This window comes from Hippopotamus amphibius, chromosome 8 (genome assembly GCF_030028045.1).
Source record: "Hippopotamus amphibius kiboko isolate mHipAmp2 chromosome 8, mHipAmp2.hap2, whole genome shotgun sequence".
Taxonomy (NCBI): Eukaryota; Metazoa; Chordata; class Mammalia; order Artiodactyla; family Hippopotamidae; genus Hippopotamus; species Hippopotamus amphibius.
This window is the reverse complement of record NC_080193.1, coordinates 116,840,956-116,863,240: the sequence shown is the minus strand read 5'-3', so window position 1 is coordinate 116,863,240 and position 22,285 is coordinate 116,840,956. Positions and strand designations below refer to the sequence as shown.

The following is a 22,285-nucleotide window of genomic DNA, read 5'->3' as shown; positions in this document are numbered from 1 at the left end:
ACATGTTCCTATCTAAATTAATGCAGAAAAAACAAACAAAATTCAACACCTTTTCATGATAATGACACTTAGCAAACTAGAGATAGGAGAAAATTACCTTGAAATAATAAAAGCCATATATGGAAAAATTACAACTAACATTATTGTACTCAGAGTGAAATCCTGAAGGATTTTCCTCTAAGATCAGGAAAAAGACAAGGGTGCCCACTCTCATCACTTCTATTCAATATATTACCAGAAGTCCTAGCCAGAGTAATTAGGCAAGAAATAAATGCCATGTAATTTGGACAAGAAGTAAAATGAGCTCTGTTCACAGATAATATTATCTTATATGCAGAAAATCCTAAAGATTCCATACAAAAAAAGAAAACTTTTAGAATAAATGAAATCATCAAAGTTGCTGGATATAGAATCAACACAGAAAACAATTGCATTTCTATACACTAACAATGAACAAGCCCAAAAATGAAGTTAAGAAAAATTCAGTCATCAGTAGTATCAAACAGAATAAAATAGAAATAAACTTACCAAGCAGCAAAAGGTTTGTACACCTGAAGGAAATTAAAGGAGACACAAATTAATGGAAATAGTCTATTAAGGTTACAATATTACCCAAAGGATTCTACAGATTAAATGGAATCCTTATAAAAATACCTAATGATGTTTTTTGCAGAAAAAAAAAAAAATTCATTCTGAAATGTATATGGTATCTCAAAGGATTCCCAATAGCCAAGATAATCTTGAAAAGGAAGAACAAACTTGGACTTTCTGATTTCAAAACTTACCATAGAGCCATGGTAATCAAAAGAGTGTGGTGCCGATATAAAGACAGATATGTAGACCAATGGGATAGAATAAAGATCCCAGAAACAAATCCTTAATATATGGTCCAATAATTTTTGATAAGCATGCCAAGACCATCCAATCGTCTTTTCAACAAACAGGTATTGGGAAAACTAGATAACCACACACAAACAAAAATGAAGTTGGACCATTTCCTTATACTGTGTATAAGAACTAATTCAAAGTGAATCAAAGACCTACATAAAACTATAGAACTCTTATAAGAAAACATAGGGGGAAAGCCCCATGACATTGGATTTGGCAGTAATTTCTTGGATATGATCCCAAAGCAGTAAAATAAAAGTTAAATAAGTTTGACTTACCATAATTAAAAACTTTTGTGCTTCAGAGGACAAAGTGAAAAGTCAACACATAGAATGGGAGAAAATATTTATGTCATATATCTGATAAGAGATTACTAACCAGAATATATAAAGACTCCTATAACTCAATAGCAACAAAAAAACAAACAACCTGATTAAAAATTGGGCAAGGGACTTGAATAGATACTTCCACAAAGAGGCTATACATATGGGCAATAAGCACGCAAAAAGATCCTCAACATCACTAATCATGAGGGAAATGCAAATAAAAACCATAATAAGATGCTATTGCACACCCATAAGGATAGCTATCAGCAAAAAAAATTTCAGAAAACAACACATTGGCAAGAATGTGAAGAAGCTGGTACCCTTGTACAATGCTGCTGGGACTTTAAAATGGTGCAGTCACTATGGAAAACAGCATAAGAGTTTCTCAAAAAATTAAATATAGAGTTACCATATGATCCAGCAATTCTATCAATATTTCCGGGTATGTATCCCAAAGAGCTGAAAACAGGGACTCAAGCAGATATTTTACACTCATATTCGTAGCATCATTATTCACAATAGCCAAATTATGGAAGCAACAACAGAGTCCACTGATGAATGAATAAACAAAATATGATGTATACATTCTGTAGAATATTATTCAGTTATAGAACAGAAAGACATCCTGACACATGCTATATGTCACCTTGAAGACTATGCTAAGTGAATGTTAGTCGCAAAATGACAAATATTACATGATTCCACTTATATGAGATACCTAAATAGTCAGATCACAGAGGCAGAAGGCAGAATATTGGTTCCAGGGGATAGAGAGAGAATGATATGTGGTGTTAGTATTTAGGAATACAGAGTTTCAGCTGGGGAAAGTGAAAAAGTTCTAGAGATGAATGGTGGTGATGGTTGCACAATAATATGAATGTACTCAAGCATAGAACTGTACACTTTAAAATGGTTAAGATGGTAAATTTTATGTTATGTGCATTTAACCAAAATTTTAAAAGTGGGAAAAAAAGATTCAATTTAGAAATAATTTGCATTTGATTTGGAAATTCTGTGATACACTATTCCAGGTTTACTTCCATATGAAGAATGACTGACAGATTGTTCTTTTACTTAACCAGTAATTTCTTGATTCATTAAACACACAAAAATGAAATATTCTTTTTCCTTTTGTTTTAGTGAGACTGAAGATTGCACGGCAGATAGAAGTTCTAAAATTTTGGAAGGTTGGATTTTTACTTTTCTTGATTTAAAGTAGAAAGTATTCAAAAGGACACTACTGCTTTGATCAATTTTTTTTTTAGTTATCAAACCTGAAGTTCATACTGGTTTTTTTTCCCTATGTGCTTATCTACTTTTAGAAATGATCCAGTACTACATCACGCAGGTGTTAAAATAAGTCAAGTAGTTTGTCTTATTAATGATTTTGGTCAATAATATGGTATGATAATATGCATTTATATTTACCATGCTCCTGTGAGAAATATTCACAAAATCAGGGTGTATCATATGATAGTTTCTAGCTGAACCAGAACCCATGATACTAGGATTTAACAATTTCTTTGAAAAGTTATCCTTCATTTGTACTTAATCCTATCAAAATGTATCCCCAAAAAAGGCTTTTAGAGCTAAATGTATTTGCTTACATTTAAATATGGCTAGTATGGACCTCACTTTGTTGTTTTCTTTTTAATCTATAATTGTACTGACTGCTTAGAACATTTGTGTGAAGACTGTTTGGCACTCTGTTGAAACCTCAGATGATTAATGTGGTTCTAACAATGGTAGCATGTCCAAGAGGTTGAGTGTCATGTTTACTATAAAGTGGCCTTGAAATTTGAACCACAGGTTTACCCTGGCTATTTCAAATATACAACTCACTCATTCTGTCAACTTGGAAGTGGAAGTCATTTTTATTAAGATGGGATTCAAAGAATAACAGTAAGTATGCCATAATTCAATAAATATATCATAACCAGGTATCAAAATAATCACTATTATTCCTGTATTATGGAACCCTAGGCTGTTAGAGTCAGACAGAAATCACTTACTATAACTCCCCTCATTGTTTACATGAGGAAACTCAAGCTCAGAGTGAGAAAGTGGCTTGTCCAGGAGTACTTTGAGTCAGAGGCAGAGCCCAGTCTAGATCCCAATGCACCTGACCCTAAATTTAGTGTTCTGTTTTTTCCAACTTTGTTGCAATGATCCAGCTTCTTATATCCTTCAGTAATATTGCAGCTGTCCAATTCAATCATTTATTTATTCATTCATTCAAAGATTTACTGAGCACCTCCTTGTGTTCTAAAATCCCATGTGTGAACAAGACCAACACAGGCCTTGATCTCAGAATTTACAGTTACTTGAGGCAGGGTTTGCAAAACCTTATATCATCTGGACATCATCCCAAATCCCTATTACCTCTCTAACCTCCTCCTCTCTTTCACTTTCTGTCTCACTCTGTTCTAGCCTCACTGACCTTCTTGCTGTTCCTTAAACATTCCAGGAATTCCGGATCTTTGCACTTGCTGATCCTCATGTACTGCTCTTCCCTCTATACCTACATTGCTCATTCCTCACCTTCAAAACTTTGCTCAGATGTCATCTCCGTGAAATCTTCTTTGACCACACTCTTTGAAATTGTAACCTCATTCTCAAGATGGCAGTACATATTCCACTTCTTTTCTGTTTTTCTCCCTAGCACTTATCACTATATGACAGACTGTATATTTTAATTAATTGTTTTTTCACTATCTCCCTCTAGAATGTAAGCTCCATGAAGATCACAGCTATATTCCCAAGAGCCTAAGACAGGCATGTAGTAGGAGGAGGCAGTTAGTAAAATGGGAGAGACTGTGGGAAAAACTAAGGAGGATGCACAAGAAATCTGTTTTGGTTACATTAAGGTATTAGATATTTAAGTTGAGGTGTCACATAAGCAATAGGATATTTAAGTCTGAAGTTCAATGACAAGCTCAGGGTTGAACATATACATTTCTAATTTTAGTTTATGGTTTTATATAGAATATAGGAGAAAATCTCAAATAAATATGAATATCTTAGGTCCTGAACTAGCAGGAATTTTTCTGTGACTCTTCATCAAAACAGATTCCTAGTATATCCTGGAAAGTTGATAGCCATCTAACCTGGAAACATAAAAACTGGTGTTTGGAATAATAGCCCTGGTAGTAAACCCAAATGTCCTGTCATTTAAAAGTAAAAGTCAGCTCCATTATGTGCAGTGTAGTCAGAAACTTCAGAAATATTATCGACCAACAATGAAATTTTACCAGTTTTGTCAGGTAAGTCAGATAATCAGCTCTTCTCATATTTGAGTTAATTGAGATTTTACTGATGTTTTTTTCCAGAACCTATACTGACCCAAAGGGTAATTCAGAGAGTAATCACATGTGTTGTCTCTTGATGATTACATGTCTATAAAATGCATAGATTTTACATATGAAATATCTCATTGAGTCCTCTTGCGAGGCAGGCAGGAAAATAGTCTCATTCACATTCTATATAGGAGGAAACTGGGAGAGAAGTTAGATTAAATTTGCCAATATTCACATAGCTCTAAGTAGTGAGGCTAAGACTCAAACTAGCACATTAGCTGCCTTCCTAGTGGTGGATCTTTGTGAAATTCATCTCACAGTATCATTTCTACCTCCTAGGGTTGAATTCTTTTACTGGTGGCTTGACCTCCCCTCAAATTTTGGTAACTTTTAGTTCTGCATCAACTCCACCAGGTTTCCATTTGGTATTGCCTCAAAATTCTCCTGATTTTCATTCGTATTTCGTAAGACTAGTACTTTCTTCTTTGTTCCAATTATCTGCTTTTAATTTGCTATGTAGAATCCAAGAGTGTTAAAGCTTGAAAGGCCTTTGGGAATCACCTATAGGGTAACTTCTCATTTTACACGTAAAATAAATAGGCCGGTAGGGATTGAGTGGTCATGCATAGATGTATAGCTACTAAGTTACAGAATCTGCCTTTCCTACTGCATCACACTTCATCTTTCATAATTCCTAAAAGAAGGGCTAAGATGCCACAGAATTCTAGGGATCTCACCTATTTCAGTTTTATTCACATTGTCTATATGCCAAAACTAATAATAATTTCTTCTATCAGCCTAAATTCTATGACTTTTTGGTGAAAAGCAGTAAGATCAGATTTGTATCAATGCTATTTATGCCTCAGAAAAAAATATTGTTTTTTCTTTTTTCCCCCCTCTACAGCAAGTTCTCAGGAACAAAAGCCAGAAAATTCAAACAGTGTTAAGGTAAATACTTTTCAATAGCCTCTAATTAGAATACTTGGAGTCCAGTTGAACATGGCCCAGTTTTTAAGGTCAAATCAGGGACTGTGTGGTCACAGTCATCAGGAAGCATTCCCCTATTTGCAATTTCTTCATGCTCAGATCTCTCCTCCTGGCTGAGACTTGTCCCTGGTACCCAAGAAATCCATTAATTTTCATCTTAGTGTTGTTATCATTCCTTGCTTAAGTGCACACAATAAGCCACTGTTCCTCCCTAGCACCTAAATACAATTCCATTCCTTAACTCTGTTACTACAGTCACTGGAGGAAATTCTAGAGGGAGTGAGTAACTTGGCCCTGAATAGATAGGTGGATCCAAGTGAGGGACTTGATGGAGGCAGGGAGGAAATAGAAGCTTCAAAAATGGAAGAGAGCAGCTTATAAGAAATAAGTGCTGTTTCCATCTATTTCTCCGTATTCCTAAGGTCTGACTGTCTAAAGGCAGTTTTCCAAAAGGCCCAGCTATTCTCCACTGTAAACTCAGAAAGTGTCCCCTTTGCTAATCCTTTTTAGAAAGTTTCAAATGAGTGCTCAAGCTACAAATCCTCTTCTGTTTTGTTTGTTTCTTGGCTCAGTTTAATCCCATCTTTAAACAAATATCCCCAACCCCATGACACACAGCCCATCAATTATCCAGTCACTTATCATTATCAGAGTAATTTTCAGAACCAAATCTTATAACTGATACTTAAGATAACTTTTGCCACAGCTCTAAAAATGCTGGGTTATTTCCTCACTCAACCTAATCTTCATTTTTTAACATAAATATCTATCTGACAAACTCCAGCTTCACTTAGGCCATATTTTCCAAGTAAAATCATATGGCACTAAAGGGGAGACAATGAATCTCTAGTCTGAGGACCTGATGACAGGCCATTCCTTGTGCCAAACTGAATTACTGGCTAATCTGAACCCTTTTGGCTCTTGACCTTTTCCTTGCTTCCTGCTTTTTCCATGGTAAAACTATGATTAATGTTATTATTCAGTCCAGTTCTGCTGAATGTGCTTACTCTCCTCCAAGGTAGAGTAAGCACATTCTCCTTGTATCTCTCACTGCTTAAAACTAAAAACTTTGGACAACTACTGAGGATTCTGAAAAGTTAGTAGTAGTAGTAGCATAGACCGGGTAGTTCAAATCCTGTAATTACATAGAAGGCATGGGTAAAATAAGAAGGCTCAAAGAGAAACCATTGTTCTCTTGCCAGAAGTAGGAAGAAGTTACTATAAAATGGAAAATAGGAAAGTCCACTTTTTCCCTCCTCTTCTGCCCCTGCCTCAAGTTAAGTTTCAGCTGTGAAGCTACACAACAGTGGCAGCAGAGGCTGTGAGGCACTTAAGACTGAGAGAAAATCCTTCTCTCTGACCAAAGGAATTAGGAAAAAGTCTCCAGTAACCTGAAGAACATTAGGGGGAAACCTGCTACTTTTTTCTCTATTTTCTCTTGTTACTTTTCCCTGGACATGGATACAGCTATGGGATGTGTGAGACAGCACACAGGAAGGCTAGAGCGACAGCATTCTAGACATAGAACCAGAAAAGGAGACTGCTGAAAGTCAGAGACACTAAATCAGAGGGAGGAGGGGTCAAAAAAGTAATCCCTCCAAATCTGTTTATAAAGTGTCTCCTGAGATGTGCATGCAAGGAACTGACCTGAAGTTCTACAGACAAAAGACTATGAGAACTTGAACTATAGTCTTAATAGGGTACACACTAAAAACAAAAATACTGCCAAGACTTTGCATTTACATTGGAACCACAGCCATAGAAGGCAGAGTAGGATGTGTGGTCTGAACTTTAATGGGTTAATTACCTACTTTAAAAAATCAACTTTCTACAGAGGATTTTAACAGTTCTTAGAATCATATAAATTGTTTAAAATGCTCAGGATACAATCCAATGTTACTCAACCTACAAACAACTAAGACAATGTCTACAACTTTCAAGGGAAAAGATAAGAGATGCCAGCTCCAGCATAGCTAAGATTTTGAAATTTTCAGACAAAATCCTTAAGCAGTGATTTTTAACAATGTTCCGCAAAGTAACAGCAAATACTCCTGACGCTAATGGAATGCTAGAAGTTCATAGCAGAACTTAAATATATTTACTCACCTCAGACACTTGGTAGCATCTGCTCCCTGCTTATAGATTAGGGATTATCAACTTTAATTCTCACACATTGGAGTCATATGTTTGTTTTTTTTTTTTAATATCAATATCTGCCCCACCCTCAGGGATTTCAATTCCAGTGGTCATGTAGGACCCATGTATTCATATTTTTTAAAAATTTCCACAGATAACTCAATTGTGCAGCCAAAGCTGAGAATAAGTTCTTTAGATAGTCTGCTCCATTTTATTCTTCATGTATCCAGTTCAAAATACCTCAATATATAAACTGCCTCAAGTCCTCTTGGAGGAACTGTGATAAAACTCATTAATATCTGCTGGTCTTTACATAGTCTATACATAATACATTTTATGTTACATATATTTAGCCTTACTTCATTGACTTTTTTATTTCCCTTTTAAATTGCTAGCATTATAGAATAGTTACAGTGAAGTCCAGGTACCTGTCCCAGGCTCTTTTATGCCCTTCTGGGAAAATTCCTCCTTTTGCATTCAAAGATATGATAAAGGCCTACAGAGTAGAGCCAATACCTGAGCCATGTTCCCTGCCCTAGGTCCACACAGCCACTTTACTTCTCCAGATTTCAAAATGGCTAAGATTTCCATAAAAGGAAATTGGACTTATGTAGTAAACATCCATTTTCCTTCTCTTATCTCTATTGTTAGAAAAGAATTATAACTTACTACTCACTCTAGTTCATCCAAAAAGGGGGAGGGACAGAGCTGACATTTCTTGTCACTTAAATCATCATTTGGTAACCAAGGCCTATATCTATAATAAGAGTCAATCCTAGCCATCATAATTGTCAAAAAAGTACGAGTCTAAGTCTCAGAGAATAATTATTTGTGACTGCAGAGCACAGAAATTATATAAAATGCTATAATGATTATTCTACATCTCTTGAGGATTTCTAGTTATCTCTAGTGTGTAGTATCCAACAAAAGATTAAGTCAATACTTTGCTTTGTCTTGGCAGTTTATCACCATATTTGAAGGAAACAAGAATATTCTTGGCAGTGTGAATCCCTCAAAAGAAGTCATTTCAGGTACAAAATACTATGCTTTTAACATTACTCCTAGAATGAGTAGTTTCTCCCTTGCAGTATTGACACCTATTATCAATATGAGATTGCTATATATAAAAATATAAATAGTAAAATATTATTTCCATTTGCAGTTTACTATGCAATTCTTAAACCAAAGGGGTAATAGATAATGGAACTAACATTGAACAGGTATCAGCTATCTTCATTTTACTAAAGAGAAAATGAGAGTAGGTTACTCAAGGTCACCCCAAGCTAGTAAGCTGCAAGCTGGGATCCAAACACATATCCGCCTGACTTCGTAGCCTAAGCTCATTCAACATGACCATAGTTCATATACTCAAATGTTCACAGGAGATCGGTAGGTAACAAACAAGAGCAGTAGTTGAAGCAGGGGTCTGTGGTCCACTGGAGATGGCATGCCCCATCTAAAGAAGGAAGCTGTTACTCAGGTCCAATCATTGGCATACTGGATTGTTGCAAGGCCTTCTAATTCAGGTCTTAGCACTTTTTAAAAGAAACTGGAGATGAAAGTTTTATGTGAAAATTCCTGACTTTCAGGTTTTATCAAGTAATTCAAAACACTATATGGACCAAACAAAACTTGGTCCATATTATACTCCTACATTATATTATATTCCCTCTGCAAGTCTCAGAGCCCTAATTTACAAATGAGAAATGGAGGTAAATAACTGTCTGAGGTTATACAGACAACAAATGGAGATTGTTTAAGGCTTAAAAACTATCTTCTGACTTCGATCTGGCATTCTTTCTTCCCTCTACATTGTGGTTCCATATAGTTGCCATTGCATCCCATAAGTAGGTCCTCATTGGGTAATGACCAAAGATAGCTTATAGTTTTGCTGTGAAAAGAGCTATTAACTGATAAACACAGGGTTCACTATTCTCTCTGGGGATGATGCTGTTAACCTAGGACACTACCACCCACCAGTCATCTAATAGTGAATGTGGATTTGGGCAGTATCTTCATTGTGTTTCTAGGAACTGCTTTACACTGGAACCACCCAGAATACTTTTGTTTTTATATAATCCATTCATATTTATTGTTTTTTTAAAGAACTTTCATTGAGATATAGTTAACAGACAAAAAACAGCATATATTTAGAGTATACAATTTGGTATCCCAGTCTCCCAATTCATCCTCCGCCAACCCTCCCCACTTTCCCCACTTGGTGTCCATGTGTTTGTTCTCTACATCTGTGACTCTGTTTCTGCTTTGCATTTCCTCTTTCATGGTTTTTAGCATTTGCCTTAGGTATTGATGTGCTCCTATATTGGGTGCATATATATTTATAATTGTTATCTCCTCTTCTTGGATAAATCCTTTGATCTTTATGTAATGTCCTGTCTTGTCTCTTGTAACATTTTTTATTTTAAATTCTATTTTATCTGATATGAGTATCTCTACTCCAGCTTTCTTTTGAATTTCATTTGCATGGAATATCTTTTTCCATCCCCTCACTTTCAGTCTGTATGTGTCCATAGGTCTGAAGTGGGTCTCTTGGAGACAGCATATATATGGGTCTTGTTTTTGTATCCATTCAGCCAGTCTGTGTCTTTTGGTTAATGCATTTAGTCCATTTACATTCAATGTAATTATCGATATGTATGTTCCTATTACCATTTTCTTAATTGTTTTGCTTTTGTTTTTGTAGGTCCTTTTCTTCTCTTATGTTTCCTGCTTAGAAAAGATCCTTTTGCATTTGTCGTAGGGCTGGTTTGGTGGTGCTGAATTCTCTTAGCTGTTGCTTGTCTGTAAAGCTTTTGATTTCTCTGTCGAATCTGAATGAGATCCTTGCTGGGTAGAGTATTCTTGGTTGTAGGTTCTTCCCTGTCATCACTTGAAATATATCATGCCACTCTTTTCTGGCTTGCAGAGTTTCTGCTGAGAAATCAGCTGTTAACCTTATGGGAGTTCCCTTGTATGTTATTTGTCGTTTTTCCCTTGTTGCTTTTAATAACATTTCTCTGTCTTTAAATTTTGTCAGTTTGACCACTATATGTCTTGACATGTTTCTCCTTGGGTTTATCCTTCCTGGGACTCTCTGTGCTTCCTGCATTTGGGTAGCTATTTCCTTTCCCATGTTAGGGAAGTTTTCAACTATAATTTCTTCCAATATTTTCTTGGGTCCTTTCTCTCTCTCCTCCTTCTGGGACCCCTATAATGAGAATGTTGGCACGTTTAACATTGTCCCAGAGGTCTCTTAGGCTGTCTTTAGTTCTTTTTATTCTTTTTTCCTTATTCTTTTCCGCATCAGTGATTTTCACCATTCTGTCTTCCAGGTCACATATTCACCCTTCTACCTCAGTTAATCTGCTGTTGGTTCCTTCTAGTGTAGTTTTCATTTCAGTTATTGTGTTGCATATCTCTGTTTGTTTGCTCTTTAATTCTTCTAGGTCTTTGGTAAACTTTTCGATCTTGGCATCCAGTCTTTTTTCAAAGTCCTGGATCATCTTCACCATCATTATTCTGAATTCTTTTTCTGGAAGAGTGCCTATCTCCTCTTCATTTAGTTGTTTTTCTGGGGTTTTATCCTGTCCCTTCATCTGGTACAAAGTCCTCTGCTTTTTCATTTTCTCTATCTTTCTGTGGTTGTGGTTTCAGCTCCACAAAACGAAATACTGCTGATACTGCTTGATACTTCTGTCTTCCCTCTTGTGGAGGAAGCTATCTAGGAGGCTCATGTGTGCTTCCTGATGGGAGGGACTGACCCCAGAATACTTTTTAACAATGCAGATTCCTGGATGCTCTCTAGACTGGCTAAGCTAGCATCTTGGAGTAACAGTGCCCAGGAATCTGCATTTTTAACAAGACCACCAAATTTTCAGAACATTCTCTTACCTCTCCGATGAGAATTTCAGAAGCCTTGTAACAATGCCTCAGTCGTGTTAGTAAAATCTTTGTCTTGCCTTTTTAGAATATACTTCTTTCTCTTTCTGCTTCTCTCTGTTTTATCTGCTACAGATTTTGGCTTTTTCCTTTTTAATTCTTAGATTTTTTTTTAAAAAATAGCACAGTAAAAACCTAAACATACTTTTTGTTCTTTATTTATTCTGTTGGCTTTCTTAGCTTTAAATTTTTTGTTGGTATCTTAGCTTTAACCATAGAGGATTACCTTGCTAGAAAAGACAAATCTAGGTAACCACAAGAGGCATACTCATGAACTTTGGCATGTACTGGAATTAAGAAAAGATGGGCTTTTAATATCATGTGTGTTTTCATGTCCTATCACATCCTATCATAAAGTTTCAGAAAATTACACAAATATTTACTTCTATCTTTACATGTAAAATATTCATTTTGTTAAATTATAATATGGTATCTTCTAAGAGTCCATGCCCTGAAGAAGTGGTATATAAAAATGAATTCAAATGGAAACTTTTTATTATCTATACAGTCTTCTCTCACATGACCAAAAAAAAAAAAAAAAAACTTGAAATTAGTCAACTGAAAATTTACCCAAAGTGGTGAGAAATCATAGGAGTTTTAATGCACTTCTGTTTTCAGTTGAGCACTCTGGAATAGACACCATCACTGCATAGTGTTGAAATTTACTTTTCCATGTGAGTTTAGCTCATCAGGCTTTTTTAGAGATTTTTCTGCTGGGAAAAGAAAGATATTCTTTGTACACCTGATAAGAGAAGTATCAGAGTGCATGAGGTATAATGATGCCATGAGAGTCAGAAAGCTGTTCCCTATTCAGGCTTGGCTACTTTCTACTCATGCAAGGCTTCTGACCTCACCAAGATTCATATCCAAAAATGGAGATATGATTTGTCCTGTTTCCTTCACAGGAGTGTTGGAAGGATCAAATGAAAAGAATCTTTGTGAATGCTTTTTAAATCTCAAATTATTTTATAAATGTCAATTTCTGAATTCTAAATCACCAGTCCTATAGTATGGCTGCCTCAACTAGAATGTCTAATAAACATCTATACTACTTTTTTTGCTTTGTCCACAGAAACTCCCAAGCCTAGTATTCCCAAACAAAGATCTAAAATGCTGGCAAAGGTGTCTTCAGCTCTGTCAAAGGTGTTTTCTCGAACTAACACCAGTATTTCCAAATCTTCCTCACCACCTTACCAGGACGAGGTTTGAAGTTTCTATACCTGATATAACTATGCTTAATTCCCTTAGAAAATAAAATGTTTTTTAAAACATAACATAGTGTCCTATAAGATGATTCTTGTAATATTGAGCAATAAAAGTACAATAGAGACCTGGGTAAGAGAAAGTTTTGATAATGTTTTTGATAAGCATTTTAGTGTAAGGAGATGCTGAGTGCTAATATTATTCAATACATACATACCATGAAGATAAAGAGACAAAAAGTGTACCTAGTAAACCAGTCAGCCCCCATACCCACCAGAAAATGAACTTGAATTTTTCCTGTTAAATTTCTAGAAGGTATGTTCACCAAAATAGTTATCAAACTCTGAGATGAAACACAAGCTGAATTCTATGACACAGCTATGAAACTGATTGGTTCACTATAAAAGATGTATTGGGATATTCAAATAGAAATATCTATACCACCTGCAGATAAAACTTCATCAGTTTATAAAACACCTCCCAAACAAAAAGATCCAACTATGGATAAGGTGCCATCAAGAAGTAAAGACTTATTGTGGATAAAATACTACATATGCATAAAATGACCCCTGTGACTAAAAAACCCTTTTCAGACAAGGTATCTTTGTGGATAAAATACCATCAATAATTGTTGGTCAGTAAAGTTATTAAATCCTTTATTTGGATACCTTATATTAATATAGATATCCAGATTCTATTTGTAAGAGCATAAAAAGTACTGAGGAAAACAACAAGATGGATAGCTAGCACAGTGATAAATGAAGTTTTTCAAAAATCAGTTAACTTGCTACTTTGTGATATGGATCCAACTTCATTCAGCATGTTGCCTCTGGATTCTAAAAGTCTTGTTTAAAAGATCCAAAAGTGGACCAAACAGTAAAGAAAGTCAGTCATCATCACTATCTACGCTAATGCTGACTCATACATTTTTAGAGAATGTAATATCTTCTCTTTTATCTATAATTTTCTTGACAGTAGCCAGCACTAAAGCAGAAACATCTGAGAAAATTTTGTTTTACAAAATTGGGTTTCCTTTAATGAAGTTAGTGAGGTTTTGACAGCTAGCTCCAGAGGAAAAAAAATGTTATTATAAAGAATTTTTACATTCCAATGATGATGAAGCTACTCAATTAGTAATTTAGTCTGTTTATAATAATCTCATAAATTATTTGATCTCAAAGATCATATAAAATCATGTACCCTATAGATGTGAACATTTTCAAAAATGATAGTTGATGAGAAATGACTGGCAATCCAGATAAAAACTATTTTCAGGAGGACTAATTCTACTAGTGTGCATAAATTGACAGTGCTGTTGAAAGTATCCTTACAGATGTCATCCAAACAAACCACTGATGCTCCCTGGCTTTAGAAATCACATGCTTATAGGCTGCCTTACTGTAGTTTTTAATCAAAGTTCTCATCCATGTTTTCAAAAGTTGATAAGGAACTGAAATGCACTCTGACTTTAAGGCACTCTGGTTCACATCATCTCTAATTAAAGATTTAACATATAAGAGTAATGTACTCTCTGATAGAAGGTTCTTAATGATAAAAGAGATTTTCAATTTTCTCCAACTCAAGTAAAGAAAGAAGCATAAAGTTCAGAATTTTTGAAGCTGTCAAAATTATGGAAAAAGTGATTTAAATTATTGATAAATTTAAGTTCTAGGAAAAACCTTAACCTAGAAAAGTTTCTGTTATATGTCATGTGTGAAATGAAACTCTGTGACCGTTTAGATAACTTAGTGGAAAAAAATGCATATTACCTGATAAAATCTATAATAGCTTTAATTTCTATAAGTAACAAGCTTTTGATTCTGAAGAATACCTTTTAAATCCATAAGGCATGGGAATGAGTTCTCAGGTTGTTGATTCTGTTTCTGTTGTACTTACAGAGGTTGGCAAACCTTTTATGTGAAGGGCTAGATAGTAAACATCATACTTTTGCAGCGCTTAACGGTATCTGTCAAAACTATTTCATTAAGTAACCATGGACAATATACAAATAAGTAAATGTGCCTGCAATTCAATGAATATTTATGAAAAGTAAAATTTGAGTTTTAAAATTTTTACATCACAAAACATCATTTTTTTTCAGTGATTAAAAAAATTATAAAACCATTCTTAGTTTGCAGGCTTGTCAGAAATAGATAGCAGGCAAGGTTTACCCCATGGGTGGTAGCTTCCTGACTCACGGGACCCATAAGTGAACTGAGTTTGATATTAAAGGCACAGATATTTCTAAAAACAATGGGGACTTCCCTGGTGGCACAGTGGTTAAGAATCTGCCTGCCAATGCAGGGGACATGGATTCGAGCCCTGGTCCAGGAAGATCCCACATGCCACAGAGCAACTAAGCCCCTGCACCAAAACTACCAAGCCTGCACACTAGAGCCCATGAGCCACAACTATTGAACCTCACATACCACAACTATTGAAGGCTGTGCACCTAGAACCCGTGCTTCACAACAAGAAACGCCACTGCAATGAGAAGCCCATGCACCACAACGAACAGTAGCGCCTGCTCACCACCACTAGAGAAATCCCGCACACAGCAACGAAGACCCAATGCAGCCAATAAATAAATAAATAAATTTTTAAAAGTTAAAAAAATAAGGATAAAAACAATGAATTTGGGGAGTTCCCTGGCAGTCCAGTGGTTAGGACTCGATGCTTTCATAGCTGAGGGCCCAGGTTCAATCCCTGGTCAGGGAACTAAAATCCCAAGAGCTGTGCAGTGCAACCAGACCAACAAAAGCAATGAATTTTACTAGGGAACTTCAGATTTTATTACAAAAAATTAATATATAAGATTCAAGTATTCATCTTTTTTAGTAATTTGGTTATTAAATACATTGCTGAGAAGACACATGTGCATTCTGCTAAAATATACCTTAAGTTAGAAAAAGAAAGTTGGAAAGAAAAAGTTAGATCAAGACTTAATGTGAGTAAAAATTATTACCTTAGAAATAGCCAATCAAAATGGATCCATACATATTTTCAGAACACTTGGTAGTCACATTTTTGAAAACCCCAACATTAGTCTAGATTGCAGCAAAATGAAGTTACACAGCTCAAAGTTCCCATCCCCCCAAAGAAACACTGACAAACAAGCAAAAATTGTCAAACCCAACTTTTCAGAACTCTGGGAAACAGTTAAAGGTTTACAGTAACTAATCAAACATTGAATCAAGAAAAGGGTAACTTAAAAATGGTAGCAAACATTTATAATGTTTTTACTTGCCCTTCCCACCCGCCCCACACAGTAGCAGTCTTAAAAGAAAGAAACTTGCCTTCCTTGTATAAGTCCTTGGTCCCTGCTTCTGGAGGAAGCAGAGCAGACTTCATTGGAAAATTATTGTGCTTGTCTGTCTGTTAGAAACTATCTGGGAGCCACATGAAATAGTAGCAAAGCACATCTCTCTGTTCAGCATAACTGAGAACTCAAACCAGAAAAGCAGTAGACACCACTCAAAAAAACTGCAAGCCAAACTAATAACTCACAGATTCTCAGGGAAAATAAAAATATAATGGAAACATAAAGCAGATGCCAAAGGCCTGGAACAAAAGTTAGGGAGTTTCATTAAGAAATTAAGACACTCAAAAGTACCAATGAGAGGAATTTAGAAAGCCATGCGCATGCCCAGAGCAAAACCCATGCTCAGAAAACATATGAAACACCCTAAGCTTTCACCTCAAGCCAATCCTTAGGCTCCGTGTAAGCCTGGCTAAGTATCTGAAGTAGTGCCCCCTCATAGATCCAATCTGCATAGACTAGGGTGTGTATGTTTTTTAGCTCCTGGTGTTCAAGGGAATCTCTGTCAAAACTCTCGTTTAACACAAGGAATAGAGACTTCAGTGACCACAGAAGATGAGGAACACATCCTTTGAAAATATAGTTTGGGAAAGTCACTAAACAAATGGACTACACAAATGGGCTTCAAAATCAAAAAACAGAAAAACCATGGAAAAGAGGGAGATCTGATTTCCAGAGTTACCACATTATGATAAGCAATTGTCCAGTTTTCAGCAACAAAAACAACCCAAAAAACCCCACAAGGAATACAAAGAACCAGGAAAATATAGCCCCTTTAGAGGAACAAAATAAACATTAAGAAACCCTCTTTGAGGGAGTCCAGACTTTGGAGTAATTATACAAAGACCATAGAAAATTATATTAAATATGCTCATAAAGCCAAAAGAAAACATAGACAAAGACTGAAGGAAATCAGGAAAACAATATATGAACTCAATGAGAGTATCAATAAAGAAGTAGCAATTATAAAAGGGAACCAAACAGCCACCGTGGAAGATTTTGACAGTTCCTCAAGAAGTTAAACATAGAATTGCCACATATTTAATTAATTCCACTTCTAGATATATACACAAAATAACTGAAAGCAGGGATTTAGACACTTGTACACTAACGTACATAGCAGCACTGTTCACAGTAGCCAAAGGTGGAAACAACCCAAATGTTTATCAATAGGTGACTGGATAAACAAGATATAGTATAAATGTATAATAAAATTTTATTCAGCCTTAAAAAGGAATAAAACTCTGATATACATTACAACATGGATGAACCTTAAAAACATTGTGCTAAGTGAAATAAACCAAACATGAAAAGGCTTATGTATGATGTCACTTACTTGAGCTACACAGAACCAGAAAATTCATAGAGAAAAGCTGAAAAGATGTTAGTAGAAACTGGAGAGAGTGTGGATTGGGAAGTTATTGCTTAATGGCTACAGAGTTTCTTTGGGGGATGATGAAAAAGTTCTGGAAATGGATAGAGGTAAGGTTTGCAGAACACTATAAATGCACTTAATGGCACTGAACTACACACTTAAAAATGGTTGTGAGGGGGCGGGGGGTAAAGGGGAAGCTGAGACGAAGCGAGAGAGTAGAACAGATATATATATACTACCAACTGTAAAATAGATAGCCAGTGGGAAGTTGTTGTATAACAAAGGGAGTTCAACTCGAGGATGGAAGATGCCTTAGAGGACTGGGACAGGGAGGGTGGGGGTGACTCGAGGGAGGGTGGGGGGGAGTCAAGAGAGGGAGGGAATATGGGGATATGTGTATAAAAACAGATGATTGAACTTGGTGTGCCCCCCCAAAAAATAATAAATTAAAAAAAAAATTATGGCAAAAAAATGGTTAAAAGGGTAAATTTTCTTATGTATTTTTACCATAATAATAATAAATAACTTGTAAAAAAGATGGAACCACACAGATTCTGAAGATGAAAAGTACAATAACTGAAGTGGAAAACTCACTAGAGGGATTCAACAGAAGATTTAAACATACAGAAGAAATAATCAGTGAATTTTATTTACTGAACTAAATTTACCTAAATTTATAAAAATTCATGAATCTACAAACCTAAGCTTCAAAATTGGATAAACTCAGAGATTCAAACCAAGAAACATTATAATCAACCTGTCAAAAGACAAAGTATCATGAAAACAGAGAAGTGACACCCCACAGTCATTTACAAGGAACCTCTATAAGAATAACAGGTAATTTCTCATCAAACTATGTGGGGCAGAAGACAGTGGGATGACATGTTTAAAGTGTTGAAAGAAAAATAACTATCAACTAAGAATTCTATGTCAAACAAAACTGTCCTTAAAAGAGGGAGAAATTAAGACATTCACAGGTAAAAGCTGAGGGAGTGTGTTATCACTTGATCTGCCCTATAAGAATTTATAAAAAGAATCCTTCAGGTTGAAATGAAAAGATGCTAGACAGAAACTCAAAGCTTTATGAAAAAAGTAAAGTTCTCTGGTAAAGTTAAATACATAGGCAAATATAAAAGACAATGTTATAAACTTTTGGTTTATAATTCCATATTTTACTATAGGATTTAAAAGACAAATACATCAAAACTATAATTCAATGGTATTGGCCACATCATGTGTATTTTTTTTCACAATACTTCTTGTATTGCACATACAATAAGTACAGGGGAGAAGAGGAGATAAAGCTATATAAGAAAAGCAATTTTCCATGCCATTAAAATTATAAAAGTTGACATCAACTCAAATTATGTTATAAATGTGTAAATATATTCTCTCCATGGTATTCACAAATAAAACATCTAAAAAAATACACAAAATAAAAAGAGAGTCAAATGGTTCACTGCAAAAAAAAAAAAGCAATAACACACAAAGGAAGGCAGTGAGGAAGAAAATGAAAGCCAAAAAAAAAAAAAAAAAAAAAAAGGCTGTAAAGCACACAGAAAACAAATAGTTTAATGGAAAAATCCTCCCCTATCTATAATTACCTTACATGTAAATGGATTAAATTCTCGAATCAAAAGGCAGAGACTTGTAGAATGAAAAAAATAAAAATAAAAACATAATACAACTATATACTTCCTACAGGAGACTCATTTTATATCCAAAGAAACAAACTGATTTAAAGGATAGAAAAAGATACTCCATGCTAATAAATAACCAAGAGAGGCCTGGGTGGCTATACTAATATCAGACAAAACAGACTTTAGATCAATGTTATAAGATAAAAAATGTCATTATATATTGATTATTAATCTATTCATTAATAAAACAATTATAAACATATCTGTACTGAACAACAGAGCCTCCAAAATATATAAAGCAAATAATTACAGAATTCAAAGGAGAAACAGTTTTTTGATACCACTTCCAATAATGAATAGAACTTCTATACAGAATATCAATAGGTATTGGGTTGGCCAAAAGTTCTTTTGATTTTTTCCATAAGATGACTCTAGTAGCATTTAGTTGTCTTTAACTTCATTCGAAACAATTTTGTTAGATTGTATGACAGCTGTTATATCAGCATGCATTTAAAAAAAAGACATCAAAATTGGTGAATTTTTGAGTAGCCATTTTAATATCAAAGATGGAAGAAAAGAAGCAACATTTTTGGCATATTATGCTTTATTATTTCAAGAAAGTTAAAAACAACTGAAATGCAAAAAAAGGTTGGTGCAAGATATGGAGAAGGTGCTCTGACTGATTGAATGTGTCAAAAGTGGTTGGCGAAGTTTTGTGTTGGAGATTTCCCACTGGACAATGCTCCATGGTCAGGTAGACCAGATGAAGTTGATAGCAATCAAATCAGACATTAATTGAGAACAATCAACGTTATACCATGCAGAAGGTAGCCAACATACTCAAAATATCCAAATCAAGCATTGAAAATCATTTGCACCAGCTTGGTTATGTTAATCACTCTGATGTTTGGGTTCCACATTAGATAAGCATAAAAAAAAAAAAAAAAAAAAAAAACCTTGACCGTATTTCTGCATGTGATTAATTAAACATAATGAAAATGTTCCATTATTAAAACAAATTGTGATGTGCAATGAAAAGTGAATACTGCACAATAATGTGGAATGGGAGAAATTGTGAGGCAAATGAAATGAACCACAACCAACCACACCAAAGGTCAGTCTTCATCCAAAGAAGGTGATATTTTCTATATGGTGGGATTGGAAGGGAGTCCTCTACTATGAGTTCCTTCCAGAGAACCAAACAATTAATTCCAACAAGTGCTGCTCCCAATTAGATCAACTGAAAGCAGCACTCGATGAAAAGCATCTGGAATTAGTCAACAGAAAATGCATAATCTTCCATCAGGATAATGCAAGATCTCATGTTTCTTTGATGACCAGGCAAAAACTGTTACATTGGCTGGGAAGTTCTGATTCATCTGCCATATTAACCAGACATTGTACCTTCAGACTTCCATTTATTTCAGTCTTAAAAGCAAAATTCTCTTAATGGAAAAAATTTCAATCCCTGGAAGACTGTAAAAGGCACTTGGAACAGTTCTTTGCTCAAAAATATAAAAAGTTTTGGGAAGATGAAATTATGAAGTTGCCTGAAAAATGGCAAAAGTAGTGGAACAAAGCAGTGAATCCGTTGTTCAATAAAGTTCTTGGTGAAAATGAAAAATGTGTATTTTATTTACTTAAAAACCAAAGACACTTTTTGGCCAACCCAATAGAAGACTAAAACAAAACTATAAATTGACTAGACCTAACAGACATATAGAAGACTCCACCCAGCAAAAGAATCCACAAGTGCACATACAATACTTTTCAGAATATACCATTTTAGGCCACAAAAGAAATCACAATAAATTCTGAAAGACTGACTCAAACAAAGTATCTTTTCTGACCACAATGTAGTAATGCTAGATATCAATAAGGAAAACAGGAAAATTCACAAATATGTGGAAATTAAAACATTAAAACATACTTTTCTTTTTTTAAGCTCTTTATTGGAATATAATTGCTTTACACTGTAAAACAACATACTCTTAACCAGTGGGTCAAAGAAGAAATCTCAAGAGATTAGAAAATACTTATAAATAAATAAAAATAATGATGCAACATAATAAAACTTATGAGATGCAGCAAAAGCAGTGCTGAGGGAAATTTATAGCTGTAAACATCTACATTAAAAAGAAGAAAGATCTCAAGTCAATAAACTTTACACCTTGAGGAACTAGAAAAAGGAGCAAAATAAAACCAAAGCTAGCAGAGAAAATGAAATAATAAAGATTAGAATGAAGAAAAAGAAAATATGCACTAGAAAAACAATAGACTCTATGAAGCCGGTGTTTGTGGTTTTGAAAAAATGAAAATTTACAAACTTTTAGCTAGGTTGACCAAACAATAGGAAACTTTCCATTTTTCACCACTGAGTATGATGTTATTAGCTGTGTGTTTTTTTTTTTTTTTTAATAAACCCCCTTTATCATGTTGAGGAAATTCCCTTCTATTCCTAATTTTCTGAATGTTTTTATCATGAAAGAATTGTGGATCTTGTCAAATGTCTTTTCTCTGCCCCAATTGAGATGATCATGTTGCTTTTTCCTCTTCAATCTATTAATGTTGTCCCAATTAGTTAATTAGGGCTACTGTAACAAAGTACCACAAACTGAATGGCTTAAACACAGAAATGGCTCACAGTTCTAGAAGCTAGAATTCTGAGATCAAAGTGTTCGCAGGACCATGCTCCCTCTGAAGGTACTAGAAAAGGATCTGTTCCAAGCCTGTCTTCTAGCTTCTGGTAGTTCCTTGGCTTTGGTCAGTATAACCCTAGTCTTCACACTGGATTTTCCCTGTGTATGTCTGGGTTTTTACCTGATGTTCCTTTTACAATAACACTAGTCATATTGAGTTAGGGTCACACCATACTCCAGTACAACTTCATCTTAACGAATAATTACATCCTCAGTGGCCCTATTTCCAAATAAAGTGACTTTATTTGCTAGAGAGGTTAGAAAATCAATATATGAATTTGGAGGAGGCACAGTTCAAACCAAAACACAGTGTATCACATTGGTTAGTTTTCTCATGTTGAACCTTCCTTGCATTCTGGGATAAATCCCACTGAGTCATGATGTCTAATCCTTTTAATATGCTATTAAATTCAGTGTGCTGGTATTTTGTTGAGAATTTTTGCATTTCTATTCATAAAAAATACTGGTATTTAATTT

At 34.9% G+C, this 22,285-nt stretch overlaps 1 protein-coding gene across 1 annotated transcript in view; it reads left to right on the top strand.

Annotated features, from left to right (window-relative positions):
• Positions 1–12,781, top strand: part of FSIP2 (fibrous sheath interacting protein 2) — a 117,412-nt gene extending 104,631 nt beyond the window's left edge. Inside the window, exons 22-25 of the mRNA XM_057746510.1 lie at positions 2,355–2,401; positions 5,415–5,458; positions 8,595–8,664; positions 12,645–12,781. Coding sequence (XP_057602493.1) covers positions 2,355–2,401; positions 5,415–5,458; positions 8,595–8,664; positions 12,645–12,781 — 298 coding nt within the window. The remainder of the gene's footprint in view (positions 1–2,354; positions 2,402–5,414; positions 5,459–8,594; positions 8,665–12,644) is intronic.
• The last annotated feature ends 9,504 nt before the right edge of the window (positions 12,782–22,285 follow it).